The sequence below is a fragment of the Sus scrofa genome, chromosome 17 (assembly GCF_000003025.6).
Source record: "Sus scrofa isolate TJ Tabasco breed Duroc chromosome 17, Sscrofa11.1, whole genome shotgun sequence".
Classification (NCBI taxonomy): domain Eukaryota; kingdom Metazoa; phylum Chordata; class Mammalia; order Artiodactyla; family Suidae; genus Sus; species Sus scrofa.
The window spans coordinates 38,453,965-38,468,697 of record NC_010459.5 but is presented as its reverse complement, the minus strand read 5'-3'; the positions used below and the strand labels follow the sequence as shown (position 1 = coordinate 38,468,697).

The 14,733-nt window shown below is 41.0% G+C and overlaps 1 protein-coding gene across 2 annotated transcripts in view; it reads left to right on the top strand.

Annotated features, from left to right (window-relative positions):
- The window catches only part of TRPC4AP (transient receptor potential cation channel subfamily C member 4 associated protein), an 82,641-nt gene continuing 68,315 nt past the window's right edge, over positions 408-14,733 (top strand). Inside the window, exon 1 of one of the 2 annotated variants that reach the window (XM_003359957.4) lies at positions 408-665. In XM_003359957.4, the coding sequence (XP_003360005.1) occupies positions 498-665 (168 nt within the window). In that variant the 5' untranslated portion in view covers positions 408-497. The remainder of the gene's footprint in view (positions 666-14,733) is intronic. The other variant, XM_013985291.2, reaches the window with a different exon arrangement.

Genomic DNA, 14,733 nt, shown 5'->3' with positions numbered 1-14,733 from the left:
CTGATAGAGCGGGCCCCAAGGAACTATTTACTGGCTGAACAGACTCCCAGGAACTATCGACTGAATGAACTAACAAGAAACTGAGGCTCAGGTCCGTGGCGAGTCAAGGGTAGAGAAAGAGGCAAGCAGGAATCACATCAGGCGGCCAGATTCCTGGTCTGGAACCCAGGATCTTCTAGCTAGTTGGCTATAACCTCCCCAAATAGGCAAGAAATGGGAGAGTGCGCACGCAGAGACTTGTCTTCGACGTCAGAGGACCTCGCCAAAATGCTGGGCCAGAGAAACAAGTGGCGCAGGGGACGCCAGGCTCTCTCGCACCTGCCCGCCTCAGATCAAGACTACAGTTCCCAGCAGCCCCCGCGGGGCTCACGGCTCTGCCACGCGGCTTGCGCCTCCGCCGTCAGCCCAGTGGGGGCGCTGCGGCGACCCCTCCGCCGCCCCGTAGAAATCTCCGCGGCCCCGGGGCCGCTTGCTTCCTGTTTGTCGGACGAGGAGACATGGCGGCGGCGCCGGCGGCTGCTGGATCTGGGGCCGGCCGGGCGCGACGGGCGGCGGCAACGGTGGCGGCTTGGGGCGGATGGGGCGGCCGGCCGCGGCCTGGTAACATTCTGTTGCAGCTGCGGCAGGGCCAGCTGACCGGCCGGGGCCTGGTCCGGGCGGTGCAGGTAGGAAGTCGGCCCGGAGGGGCGGGGCGGGGTGGACCGGGCGGGAGCTGGCCGAGGGCCGGCGAAGAGGCCTTTCCAGGCCGCCGCAGTACGGGCCCGACCCCTCTTGGCCGGCCGTTGGGCCTTTCTGTGGGCTCTCCGGACGCTGTCAGCCGCGGCAGGACAGTGAGTGGGCAGTGGCAGGCTAGAGGACCTGTGTTAGGGGCTGAGCAAGGCTGAGCTGCATCAGGCATTGATGGCGTGTACGAGTCCGGGGCCCAGCTCCTGGATCCTCCCTTCCTTGCGCCACGTCTGCACGTCTGGAGGACCCTGAGCGAGTTTGCTTTAGCCTCTATGGTCCTTGAGTTTCTCCCCCATGAATTGGGCGGTGGGTCATCACTGCAGCTCCTAAAAGGATCTCAGCTCCTAAAAGGTTCTCTCCTAAAATGTCATTCAGAGAGGCCTTTCCTTGACATAACCCCCCACCCCCACCCCAGAGTAGGTTCCCATTGTTATTCAGTTACAGACCTGAATTCGTTTTGTTCACATTACTTTCTCAGTCTGTAATTACATATTTCTTTGTTGTCTACTTTTTTTCTCGCCTGTATTCCACATTAAGCTGAGCTCCAGCGGGTGCAGGGACTGTATCTGTTTTGCCGGTGTAGAGCGTCATGGTTAAGAGCTAGGGCTGTAGAGTAAGGCCTGGATTCAGAATCCTGCTTTTTCTTGCTTGGTCAAATTACTTTTCTGTGCCTCAGTTTCCTTATTTGTAAAATGGAGATGATAATTAGTAAGCTACCTGTTAAGGTGTTGTGAAGATAAAAGACAATCGTGTAAAAGGTTAAATACATTTCTGGTGCATAATAAGAAACTGAAGGGTAATCAGTTAATATTAATGCTATACTTGGTATCTGGCTTATAATATGTGCTCAATATATGATTAGTCTGTCTGTCTTTCTTTCTTCCTTTCTTTCTTTTTCTTTTTTTTTTTGAGTGAATGAAGAACACTGCTTTAGGGTAAAGCAGGGTGAATTAAGACCTAGGCCGCTCGCCCTTTCCCCTCCCCCTTCACATTCCCAGAACTTAACATTGGAAACACACCTGTAAAACATTAGCTTAATTTAAGGACAGCTTTTGCATAAAGAAATTTTTGAAGTATATACAAGAAACTAACAAAGTGGTTGGTTCAGGAGTGGGGTGGGACTTGGGTGGATGGGGGAGGGAATGAGAGTGAGACTTTTCACAGTACAGCTTTGTATATTGACTTAATTTTGAACCATTTCAATATTAACTCATATGAATAAAAGGACCGAATAAAAGGTAAAAACCAGGTGGTCTGTGTTTGTATAAAGTTACACAGATGAAGAGCAGTTCTGGGTGAGCAGTATTTCCCTGGACATCAGTTAACCATAGATGAGCAACTTTTCCCTCTTTGTGTTTTTCTGTTTGCCTTAAGATCCTGGAAATACTTGCTTTATCCTTTAACCCAAAGACCCTTACTGAGTAGGTAGGAACAGGTGGAAAGGGAACTAACTCAGCTTTACTGAGCATATATATACCTTGGATCAAGCCTTGCCCAGGCTATACAGTGTCTTTATTTAATCCTCGATCTTTTGAATCAAGTAGCAGTACTCATCTCTTAACACAGATAAAGAAACTCTGAGGCTCAGAAGGTTTAAGTAATTTGCTCCTAAGCACTGATCTTGATAATCCTCTATGTTCTGAGGGCAATAGTGAATGGGGCAATTTAGGACACTTAAAATTTGTTTCCAGTGCTGGATGACTTGGAATGGGAGGAGACTGGAGAGGCTCATCACATAGAAGGTGCTGGAATGTTCTTGAGCCTGGCTTAGTCTGGTTATTGTGGTAATCAATAGTTGTTTGTATACAGACAGGTATGGGAGCTATTTCAGAGGTTGAGAGGGTGATACCTTCCCAAAACTATAGTGAGGATAAAGTGGGGAACTTCATCTTAATGTGTCCTTTGATTTCTTCCTTCCTACACCCCTTCCTCTCTCCCACATTGCAGAATAAATTATTTCCTCACAGGTATTTCCGTAGCACAGTAAGCATATCCTTTATGGCCTGGGGTATCCATTGAAAGATTAGATTTTTTGTTGTTGTTGTCTTTTGTCTTTTTAGGGCCGGACCTGTGGCATATGGGAGGTTCCCAGGCTAGGGGTCTAATCAGAGCTACAGCTGCAGCTGCCGGCCTACGCCACATCCACAGCAATGCCAGATCTGAGCTGCATCTGCGACCTACACCACAGCTCATGGCAACACTGGATCTTCAACCCACTGAGCGAGGCCAGGGATCGAACCCACAACCTCATGGTTTCCACTCGGATTCGTTTCCGCTGTGCCATGATGGGAACTCCTAGTTTTTTGTTTTTTTTTTTTTAAGTTTTAAGCACATAATATAAAGTTTACCGTCTTAACCATTTTTAAGTTTGCAGGTCAGTAGTGTTAAGTATTCACAAATCTCCAGAATTTTTCATCTTGCAAATCTGAAACTCTGTTAAACAACTCCCCTCCCCCCAGCCCCTGGTAACTACCATTTTGCTACTTTCTGTTCCCATGAATTTGACTATAAGTGGAATCGTACAGTTATTTGTCTTTTTGCCTAGCTTATTTCACTTAGAGTAATGCCCTTAATGTTCATCTGTGTTGTAGCATGTAATAAGATTTCCTTGGAAGAGACCAGATTTTGAAGTAAAATTGAACCCTAGTCCTGTCATTTACTAGCTGAGTGACCTAGGTTATATTATTTAACCTCTTTGAATCTCAGTCTTGTTATTCCTAAAATGTCAATAATAACATTTACCTTATAGGGTTGTTAGGAGCAGTGAAATAGTATGTCTGAAAAGCTTGGCCAGTGTGTGGCACATGGTAAATGTTCAGTAAATATCGCTATCAGCTCATAGCCATTGGTTTAGGTTTCCTTTTTTTTTTTTTTTTTTTTTTTTAATTTTTAATTCTTTTTTTATTACTCAAAGAATTTATTACATTTATACTTTTACAACGATCATCATAATCCAGTTTTATAGGGTTTTCATCCCACAACCCCAGTGCATCCCCCCACCCCCCGAACTGCCTCCTTTGGAAACCATAAGTTTTCCAGTCTGTGAGTCAGTATCTATTCTGCAAAGTTCATTGTGTCCTTTTTTCAGATTCCTCATGTCAGTGAAAGCATTTGATGTTGGTGTCTCATTGTCTGACTGACTTCACTTAGCATGATAATTTCTAGGTCCATCCATGTTGCTAAAAATGCTGGTATTTCGTTCCTTTTAGTGGCTGAGTAATATTCCATTGTGTTAATGTACCACATCTTGATCCACTCCTCTGTCGATGGACATTTAGGTTGTTTCCATGTCTTGGCTATTGAAAATAGTGCTGCAGTGAACACTGGAGTACATGTGTCTTTTCGAGTCATGGTTTTCTCTGGATAGATGCCCAGGAATGAGATTGCTGAATCAAATGGTAGTTCTATTTTTAGCTTTCTGAGGAATCTCCATACTGTTTTCCACAGTGGTTGTACCAATTTACATTCCCACCAACAGTGTACTAGGGTTCCTTTTTCTCCACACCCTCTCCAGCACTTACTGTTTGTAGACTTTTTGATGATGGCCATTCTGGCTGGTGTAGGTGGTACCTCATAATGGTTTTGATTTGCATTTGTCTAATAATGAGTGATGCTGAACATCTTTTCATGTGTTTTTTGGCCATCTGTATGTCTTCTTTGGAGAACTGTCTGGTTAGATCTTCTGCCCATTTTTTGATGAGGTTGTTTGTTTTTTTGGTGTTGAGCGGTAGGAGGTGTTTACAAATTTTGGAGATTAATCCCTTGTCAGTCGATTCAGTTGCAAAGATTTTCTCCCATTCTATGGGTTGTCTTTTTGTGTTGTTTAGGGTTTCCTTTGCTGTGCAGAAACTTAAGTTTAATGAAGTCCCATTTGTTTATTTTTGTTTTTACTGTCATTACTCTAAGAGGTGGATCTGAGAGGATGTTGCTGTCGTTTATGTCAGAGAGTACTCGGCCTATGTTTTCCTCTAGGAGTTTTATAGTATCTGGTCTTATATATAGGTCTTCAATCCATTTTGAGCGTATTTTTGTTTATTTTTTCATTTATTTTATTTTTTGTCTTTTTGCCATTTCTTGGGCTGCTCCCATGGCATATGGAGGTTCCCAGGCTAGGGGTCAAATCGGAGCTGTAACCACCGGCCTACACCACAGCCACAGCAATGCGGGATCCAAGCCGAGTCTGCAACCTACACCACAGCTCACAGCAATGCCGGATCCTTAACTCACTGAGCAAGGCCAGGGACTGAACCCGCAACCTCATGGTTCCTAGTCAGATTCATTAACCACTGAGCCACGAAGGGAACTCCTTGAGTTTGTTTTTGTGTATGGTGTTAGGGAGTGTTCTAATTTCATTCTTTTCCATGTGGCTGTCCAGTTTTCCCAGCACCACTTATTGAAGGGGCTGTCTTTTCTCCATTGTATATTCTTGCCTCCTTTGTTATATGGATTAGGTTTCTTGAGAGACTATGTCTTATTTTTCTTTTTGTCTGCAGAGCCTGAAACAGTGCCAGGCACTTGATTCTCAGAACTCAAGAAATTGTTTGAATTGAAATACTGTATATGAGAACTCCCTCCTCCTCCTCCTCCTCCTCCTCCTCCTCCTCCTCCTCCCCCTCCCCCTCCTCCTCCTCCTCCTCCTCCTCCTCCTCCTCCTCCTCCTCCTCCTCCTCCTCCTCCTCCTCCTCTTTCTTCTCAGTCCTGTCTCTCTAGATCTCAAATAGTCCCATGGCTTTAAAGAGTTCTGGAGTTGGGTTACCCAGGTTTGAATCCCATCTCTGGTTCATACCTGATACGTATCTTTGGACAAGTGACTTAATCTCTTTAGGTCTCAGTTTCTTCATTTGTAAAATGGAGACCACCTTGGAACCTAACCTGCTGAGGCTGTGGCGAGGACCATGGTGTGTTTATGCACATAGGGCACTTAAAATGGTGTCTACAACATGGTAAGCATGCTGTAAAGATTATCAAGTATTGCTTTTAACAAAGCTCTATATTTTGATAGATCCTAAATCTTTATTTCCATCCCGGTTTCTCTCTTTAGCTCCAGTTGGATATATCCAAATGTTTTCTCAGCATCTCCACTTGAATGTCTAATGGGCATCTCAGACTTAATATGGCAAATACAATTCTTGGTTCCTCTTCCACCAAACCTGATCTTTATCATGTACCAGTTCCCTAAACTGGACTTGAGAGAAGCCGGGGAGAAGACTCCAGGCTACATGATTGAGAATGGGCCTGTCCTGCTTGGATTTTAGTGTGCCTTATTTTCGTCTCTTCCTTTGAGTTTGTGCTCTGTCAAGGTATAAAATATGCTGGTATGATGCTTTAGCATTTACAGAGCCTGTTCACAATTATCAGCATATTTGATCCTGAAAGTAAGATTTTACAATCCCTTGCTTAAGACCTTCCAGTGGCATCCCATTGCAGTTAGTATCAAATCCAGATTCCTTAACAGGGGTGGGGGGCACAAGACCCTGCATAATCAGTAGCAGTTGAGGGAAAGGGATAGACAAGGCAAAGCAACTGGCACAGGTCATGACCCACCACCCCTAGAGATATTACTTCACTTTGGCCATCTGGTGACAGGCTAGGTTATGGCATCCTGTTCTGTTTCCCAAATGTGAATCCTTTCTTCCTTCATGGTTATTGGCATATCTAAATTCTATTTGCATGTTACTTACTCCATACTTTTTCTTACGATTGACTCCTCCTTTTTTTAAAATTTCAATTGACATTACTTGTTTTGACCTCCTTGTAAGCATTAGTATTTGTGAAATCAAGGGGTTCAAGTCAAAAACAGTCTTCCTTTGCCTGTCAAGGATAATTTTGAAAATCTTCGGGTAGGATAAATTCTCATTAATTAAAAATATGAATAACATTTTAACAGGAAGTTTTTGTGTCCATAAACCATAAAATTCACTAATTGTATTGAAACCAAACAGATTTTTTTTTTTAAAATTACTCAATGGATTTTATTACATTTATAGTTGTGTAATGATCATCACAACCCAATTTTATAGGATTTCCATCCCAAACCCCCAGCCCATCCCCCCACCCCCCAACCTGTCTCGTTTGGAAACCATAGTTTTTCAAAGCCTGTGAGTCAGTATCTGTTCTGCAAAGAAGTTCATTATGTCCTTTTAAAATCTATTAAATTTAAATTTATTTTTTATTTTTATTTTTTTGCTTTTTAGGGCTGAACCTGTGGCATATGGAGGGTCCCAGGCTAGGGTTCAAATCAGAGCTGCAGTTGCCGGCCTACACCATAGCCACAGCAACGCAGGATCTGAGCTGTGTCTGGGACCTATACCACAGTTCACAGCAACACCAGATGCTTAACCTACTGAGCAAGGCCAGGGATAGAACCCACAACCTCATGGTTTCTGGTTGGATTTGTTTCCACTGTGCCATGATGGGAATTGGGTCCTTTTTTTAGATTCCACATGTAAATGAGAAACCAAACAGATTCTTTAAAGTGGACACAAATATTCATTGGTTAATGTTTGCTATCAGAATAATCTTAACAGCATATTAATTAATTAAGGGTATTTAATCTTCATTATTTAAGATGGCTACTTGCACTTAATGTATTTTTAGGCATTAGATATCTTACAGTTAGGACTGAACAAATAAGATACACATTTTGTGTTTGTGGAATTCAGCCTTTATTTAAAAAGAAAAGTGGTAAAGACAAAATAAGTCACCGAAAACTGTAACTGTCTGGAATTGTCACATTCACTAAACAGATTGACAGCTTAAGCAGCATGATAAAAGAGATTATCACTCCTATAAACTGTCAAACCGCAAGTACTCCAAGAGAAAAAGCCCATACAACTCTTGCCAAAAATTCAACTTTGAAGATGCCTGGATGGTGGCTCTTTCATCATACTACTCAGCTGTTCACAAAGAAACAAAATCCTGATGATTATTTTTAAATGAGAGTAAATGCCTTGTAAGACAAACTAGTAGTAGTAACAGAAATTCCCTGTGAAGTTGAATATTTGGAATGCAATTTGGAGAATCTCTGGGTATCATGAGGCTTGTAGCAAGTAACGGCAGAGTCATCAGTTTTCACTCCCAAGTTCTACCCTCTCCAAGTAACCACTGTCCACACTGTTTCTTTTACAGGGCAAGGGTCCAGGAAACGGGATGGCCAGTGTTCTCAATAACATGCTTATGAGGCTGTTACTTGGCTTTTGCAGTTTTAGAGGTTATCTATTTTTTTTCTGTCTTGTAGAAGATGAGGATTTAATTCACAGCACCTTATGCCACACATTTGTCTCCATCATTCTGATGTTATATTGGTTTTGGCTGTTAGTGTTAAAATTTACATTATGATGATGATTATTTACAGCAGAGCCATGTAATATACAGCAATACTATTCTGTATAATTTTTTTGTTTTTCTTAGAGTTAAAAGCCACCCCTTACCACCCTCACTTTTTAAATTGAGACATATAGTAGAATTCACCCTTTTAGTGTATAGTTCTGTGAATTTTGACACACATATACAGTTGGGTGACTACCACTACAGTTTGAGTATAGAAAATCCCCTTGGAGTAGTCAACCCCTTCCCTGCCCCCATCCTTGGGCAAGTACTCATCTGTTTTCTGTCCTGTTATGCCATTTTACAGACTGTCATAGAAATGAAATCATCCCATATGTAACCTTTTGAGTCTAACTTCTTTCATTAGAATGATCATCCTTTTAATGTATTCTTTTCATGTACTTAAAATTTACTCCCAAATTCTAAAACTTTTTCTTTTTAGAAATCCTTCTTGGATCCCTCCATCCTTTTATAGTTTGGACTAGTTGTTTCTAGAACAGCTAAACAGCTGAATTCTTGGAATTTCCCTTCACTAAAAGCAGAGCATTTTATTTCTTTTTCTCATGTTCTAGATCCTCTGTTTTCTGAATCCTATGTTCCTTTTTTCTTGAGGAGGTACATTCTTTAGTAGCCTGCTAGGAAAGAGTACATGGGAGGTAACTTTTTTTTCAAGCTTGCATGTCCGAAAATGTCTTATTCTTATACTCGTGTATTTAGTTTAGCTGGGTATAGAATTCTAAGTTGGGAGTTATTTTCCCTTAAATTTTTAATCACATTGTATTACTCCATTGTCTTTAAGCTTGCAGGCAGTGTAACTGTGGAGAGGTTCCATTCTGATTTCCAGTTGTTTGTACATGACCTGTTTTCCCACTCCTTACTCCCTAAGAGCTTTTAGGATTCTCTCTGGTGTTCTGAAATTTAACTGTGATATGCATTGATGAAAGTCTTTTTATTCATTGTGGGTACATTATGTAGATATTAAAATATAACAACTATAATAAGGTCATGTCTTTCACCTGACATTGACTAACTTCTGCAAAATGGTTGCACTAAATCATTTAGGGTCTTCCTTTTTTTTTTTTTTTTTTTTTTTTTTGTCTTTTTTTGCCATTTCTAGGGCCACTCCCGCAGCATATGGAGGTTCCCAGGCTAGGGGTCTAATCGGCGCCGCCAGCCTACGCCAGAGCCACAGCAATATGGGATCCAAGCCGCATCTGCAACCTACACCACAGCTCACAGCAACACTGGATCCTTAACCCACTGAGCAAGGCCAGGGATAGAACCCACAACCTCATGGTTCCTAGTCGGATTCGTTAACCACTGAGCCATGACAGGAACTCCCAGGGTCTTCCTTTTTTAAAAAGACATTTTCTCTCCTATGAAGTTTAGGCTGTGATTGCTTTGGACAGTTTCATGAAATAGGTGAGACTTGAGTTGGTTTGAAGAGTGAGAAGAATTTTAACAGAGTAGCAGAGATGTTTCTTTTCTTTTTTTGTCTTTTTAGGGCTGCACCTTAGCATATGGTGATTCCCACAGGCTAGGGGTTGAATCGGAGCTGTAGCTGCTGGCCTACACCATAGCCACAGCAACACCAGATCCAAGCCACATCTGTGACCTACACCAGGGCTCACAGCAACTCCAGATCCTTAACACACCGAATGAGGCCAGAGATTGAACTCACGTCGTCATGGATTCTAATTGAGTTCTTAAACTGCTGAGCTACGGTAGGAACTCCTCAGAGATGTTTCTGACACTAAGAACACCACCTCATAATCAGCCATTGGAAGATGGGAGAAAAATTGAAGTGCTCCTATGGGAGATAAGTGGGAGATAAGTTTAGATATTTTGGAATTGGGTGGGAAGGTAACTCATATTTATTGAGCATCCACAGTGTGTCATTGTGAGGATACTTGTTTTTTTTTTTTTAACTTTATTGTTAAATATTTGACTTGAAAAGAGCTGTAATAAATAATACCAGTGTATTAACCACAGTAACCATGTACCCATGGCCAAATTTGAGAGGTTACCAATATAGTTAATGCTGCTTTCATATCAGTCCCTCCCCACCAGAGGTAATATTTTTTTTTAGTAAATAACATATGCACATGTAAAAAGGGTAAGTCTCCCTTGCAAACAGCCCACTTCCACCTCTGCTAGCATCCTTCAGTTCTACTCCCAGAGGCAATTGTGGTTATTGACTTCTTCTCTCTAGAGACATGTTAAACTTAGAAAAGCAAATATGTTTCTCTATATTTTTTTTCCTTACACAAGTGGTATTATACTGTGCTCACTATTGTGCATCTAACTTTTTTCCACTTAAAATGTATTTTAGAGATCCTTCCACAATCAGTACATATAGATAATTTCATTTCAAAACTTACAGATTATTTTCATTTACAAAACTTAGTGTTGAAATATACAAATAAAAATGCACACAAAAATAAACAGCTCAGTGAACAAAAATAAAATCTATCAACTGTGTGGCAGCCATCACATCACCTCTGTTTCCCCTGCTAACCTCTCTGCTCTTCTTCCCCTCCAAATGTAATTATACAAGTCTGACTTCTAACATTGCATTTAGTTGTACTAGTTTTATGGTTTATATAAATAGAATCAAACAATATGTGCTGAGTCTGCCTTCTTTTTTTCTCTCTTTTTTTTTTGTGTGTGTCTTTTTTTTGTTTTTTGTTTTTTTTGTCATTTCTTGGGCCGCTCTGCAGCATATGGAGTTTCCCAGGCTAGGGGTCTAATCAGAGCCGTAGCCACCGGCCTACGCCAGAGCCACAGCAATGCAGGATCCAAGCCACGTTTGCGAGCTACACCACAGCTCACGGCAACGCCAGATTCTTAACCCACTGAGCAAGGCCAGGGATCGAACTCGCAACCTCATGGTTCGTAGTTGGATTCATTAACCACTGAGCCATGGTGGGAACTCCCGTGTCTGCCTTTTTTCAGTCAACATTGTTTATTAGATTTATCCATGATGAGCGAAGCTGTAGTTCATTCATTGTCATTACCGTGTAGTATTCTATGGTATTAAGCCACAGTTAATTCATGGTACTTTTGATGAGTATTTAGGATCTTTCCAGTTTTTGGCTATTATGAATAGTGCTTATGTTGAACATTCTTTATATATAGCTCTTGATGTATGTATGTACAATTTCTTTTGGGTGTATATTTAGACGTAGAATTGCTGGGTCTAGCATCAGTAGCTGTTATTGAACAGTTTTTCATGTGGTTGTATTAATTTACAATCCCACCAGCAGTGTATGTGAGTTCCTATTGTTCCATATTCTTGCTAATCCATGGTATTGCCAGTCTTTCTAATTTTAGTCATTCTAGTGTGTGAGCATTGGTATCTCATTATGGTTTTAGTTTGTGTTCCTGTGAGATAATGATGTTAAGCATGTTTTCAGAAGTTCATTGGCCATTTGGACATTGTCTCTTGTGGACTGCTTGTTTAAATCTTCTGCACGTTTTTTTCTGGTGGGGTTTTTCTTTTTTCTTTTTTAATTGATTTGAAGTTCTTTTCATTTCCTGGATATGAGCCCTTTGTAGTGATTTCTGCAGATGTTTTCTCTCATTCGGTGGCTTGTCTTTTTAGTCTCTAAAAAAGATCTTTTGATGAATGAAAGTGCTTAATTTTAATACTACTCATATTACTATTTTCCTTTATGATTAGTGCTTTTTGTATTCTGTTTAATAAATCTTTGCTTACCTTAAGGTCATAAAGATATTCTGTTTGTTTTCCAAAATCTTTATTGCTTTGCCTTTTCCATTTAAAGGTATACTCCGCTTGAAATTTATTTTGGAATATGGTGTGAGCTTTTCCATAGAGATATCACGTTGACCTGTTATTTATTGAAAAGTCTTTTTGATCCTTCCAGTGCTCTATAGTGTTTGTTTTCACGTCTGTTTCATGTTTATTTTGTTCCACTTGTCCATCCATTTATCCTTATGCTGATATCACATTGTCTTATTTTCTGTAACTTACATGTGTTGATTTTGGCTATAGTATATTGAATTGAAAGAGTAGCTTCTCATACTTAATTATCTTCAAGATTACCTTGGTTCTTCTTGGCCCCCTGCCATTTTCATATACATTTGGAATGAGCTTATACATTTTTACAACCAAATTTTGATTGGGGAGTTCCCGTTGTGGCGCAGTGGTTAACGAATCGGACTAGGAACCATGAGGTTGCGGATTCGATCCCTGCCCTTGCTCAGTGGGTTAACGATCCGGTGTTGCCGTGAGCTGTGGTGTAGGTCGCAGACGCGGCTCGGATCCCACGTTGCTGTGGCTCTGGTGTAGGCTGGTGGCTACAGCTCTGATTAGACCCCTAGCCTGGGAACCTCCATATGCCGCGGGAGCGGCCCAAGAAAAGGCAAAAAGACAAAAAAAAAAAAAAAAAAATTTTTTTTAATTGGTACTGCCATCTGTCTGTTCAATACAATGCATTTGTTCCCTCTCCCTCGCCTTTCCCCCCTCTATTTCTCTGGTTTGGTTTTCCGTAATATCTCTTGATAATTTTTCATGTAGTAGTCTTGCATAGCTTTTGTTAGAAATGTTTTGATAGTATTGTAAAGAGTATTTTTATTTATTTATTTATTTATTTATTTTTTTTTTGTCTTTTTTAGCTATTTCTTGGGCCGCTCCCGTGGCATATGGAGGTTCCCAGGCTAGGGGTTGAATCGGAGCTGTAGCCACCGGCCTACACCAGAGCCACAGCAACTCGGGATCTGAGCCGCGTCTGCAACCTACACCACAGCTCACGGCAACACCGGATCGTTAACCCACTGAGCAAGGGCAGGGACCGAACCCGCAACCTCATGGTTCCTAGTCGGATTCGTTAACCACTGTGCCACGACAGGAACTCCAAAGAGTGTTTTTAAATTGCATTTTCTAACTGTGGCTGTGATGTAAAAACAAGATTGATTTTTACATTGTTTCTGCATTTATATTGCTCCTATATTTTAATACTTTACCTTTAGTTTTTTTGGATTGTATATGTGTGCAATAATATGCCAATATCATATCTGCAAATGAAGCTTTTATTTTATCCTTTTCAATTTTACATCTCCCCCCCTTGCCTAACTGTGCTTCTTGCAACCCGCCAGTACAGTGAATTGAAGTAGCATGTGCATGATCTAAGAGGGAGAGCCTTAAACATTTAACTGTTAAGTATGATTGATGTTTGCTGAAAGTTTTCTGTTAATTACATAATTAGTTCACTCCTGAGTTTATGATGTTGAATTCTATCAAAATGCTTTTTCTACATAAGTGGAGTTGTTCATATAGTTGTTTTCCTTTGTGTTAATAATGTGAAGTGCAGTGAGTAAAATTTGCAAATATTAAATGAAATCTAAATTTCTGATAAAAATTTCGTCCTTTTTATAGATTGCTAAATTTGATTCACAAATATTTTGATTTGTTTGCCACACCTGTGGCATGCAGAAGTTCCTGGGCCACCGATTGAACCCACGCCACAGCAGTGATCCAAGCCACAGTAATGACAATGCTGGATCCTTAACTGCTAGGCTACCAGGGAACTTCACTAATTTCTTAATTAGAATTTTTTTTTTCCTTCTCTGTTCATGAGTGAGAATGAAAGGCCTGTAATTTTCCTTTCAGCATATTTTGGTATCAGGTTTATCTTGGCCACTAATCATAGCTTTAGTCGCACCTCTCAAATTTTGTTTTTGTTTGTTTTTTTGGCCATTCCCATGGCATGCAGAAGTTCCTAGGCCAGGGATCGAACCCACGCCACAGCAATAACAGCTTTAGATCCTTAACCTCTTAGCCACCAGGGAATGCCAACACTCCTCAAATTTTGATCTGTAGTGTTTACGTTACCATTTATTTCAGAGTATTTTCAAATTTCTACCTAGATTTCTTCTTTGACCTATGCATTTTTTAGAAGTGTTATTTATTAATTTCCAAACATAGGGGTTTTATAGTTATCTTTCTGTTATAGAATTTAAGCTAACTTCACTGCAGTAAGAGAACATAGGCTGTATTTCGCTTCATGTAAATCTGTTGAAATTTGCTGTATGGCCTAGCAATTGGTCATTTTGTAAATGTGTGTACATGCAAAGAATGTATAGAGAGTAGTTATTAGATGTAGTGCTATGGATGTATCAGTTTTAATTGTTAAAATCTTTTTTTGTTTTTTGTTTTTTGTCTTTTCTAGGGCTGCCCCTGTGGCATATGGAGGTTCCCAGGCTAGGGGTCTCATTGGAGCTGTAGCCGCCGAACTGCACCACAGCCACAGCAACGCCAGATCCGAGCTGTGTCTGCGACCTACACCACAGCTCACGACAACACCGGATCCTTAACCCACTCACTGTGCAAGGCCAGAGATCGAACCCGCAACCTCATGGTTCCTAGTCGGATTCGTTAACCACTGACTGAACCACGATGGGAACTCGAATTGTTTTTTTGTTTTTTTTTTAATTTAATTTAATTTAATTTTTTTTGCTGTACAGCATGGGGATCAAGTTACATTTACATGTATACATTTTTTTCCCTCCCTTTGTTCTGTTATGATATAGGTATCTAGACATAGTTCTCAATGCTGCACAGCAGGATCTCATTGTAAATCCATTCCAAGAGCAATAGTTTGCATCCGATAACCCCACGCTACCGATCCCTCCCACTCCCTCCCTCTCCCCCAGGGCAGC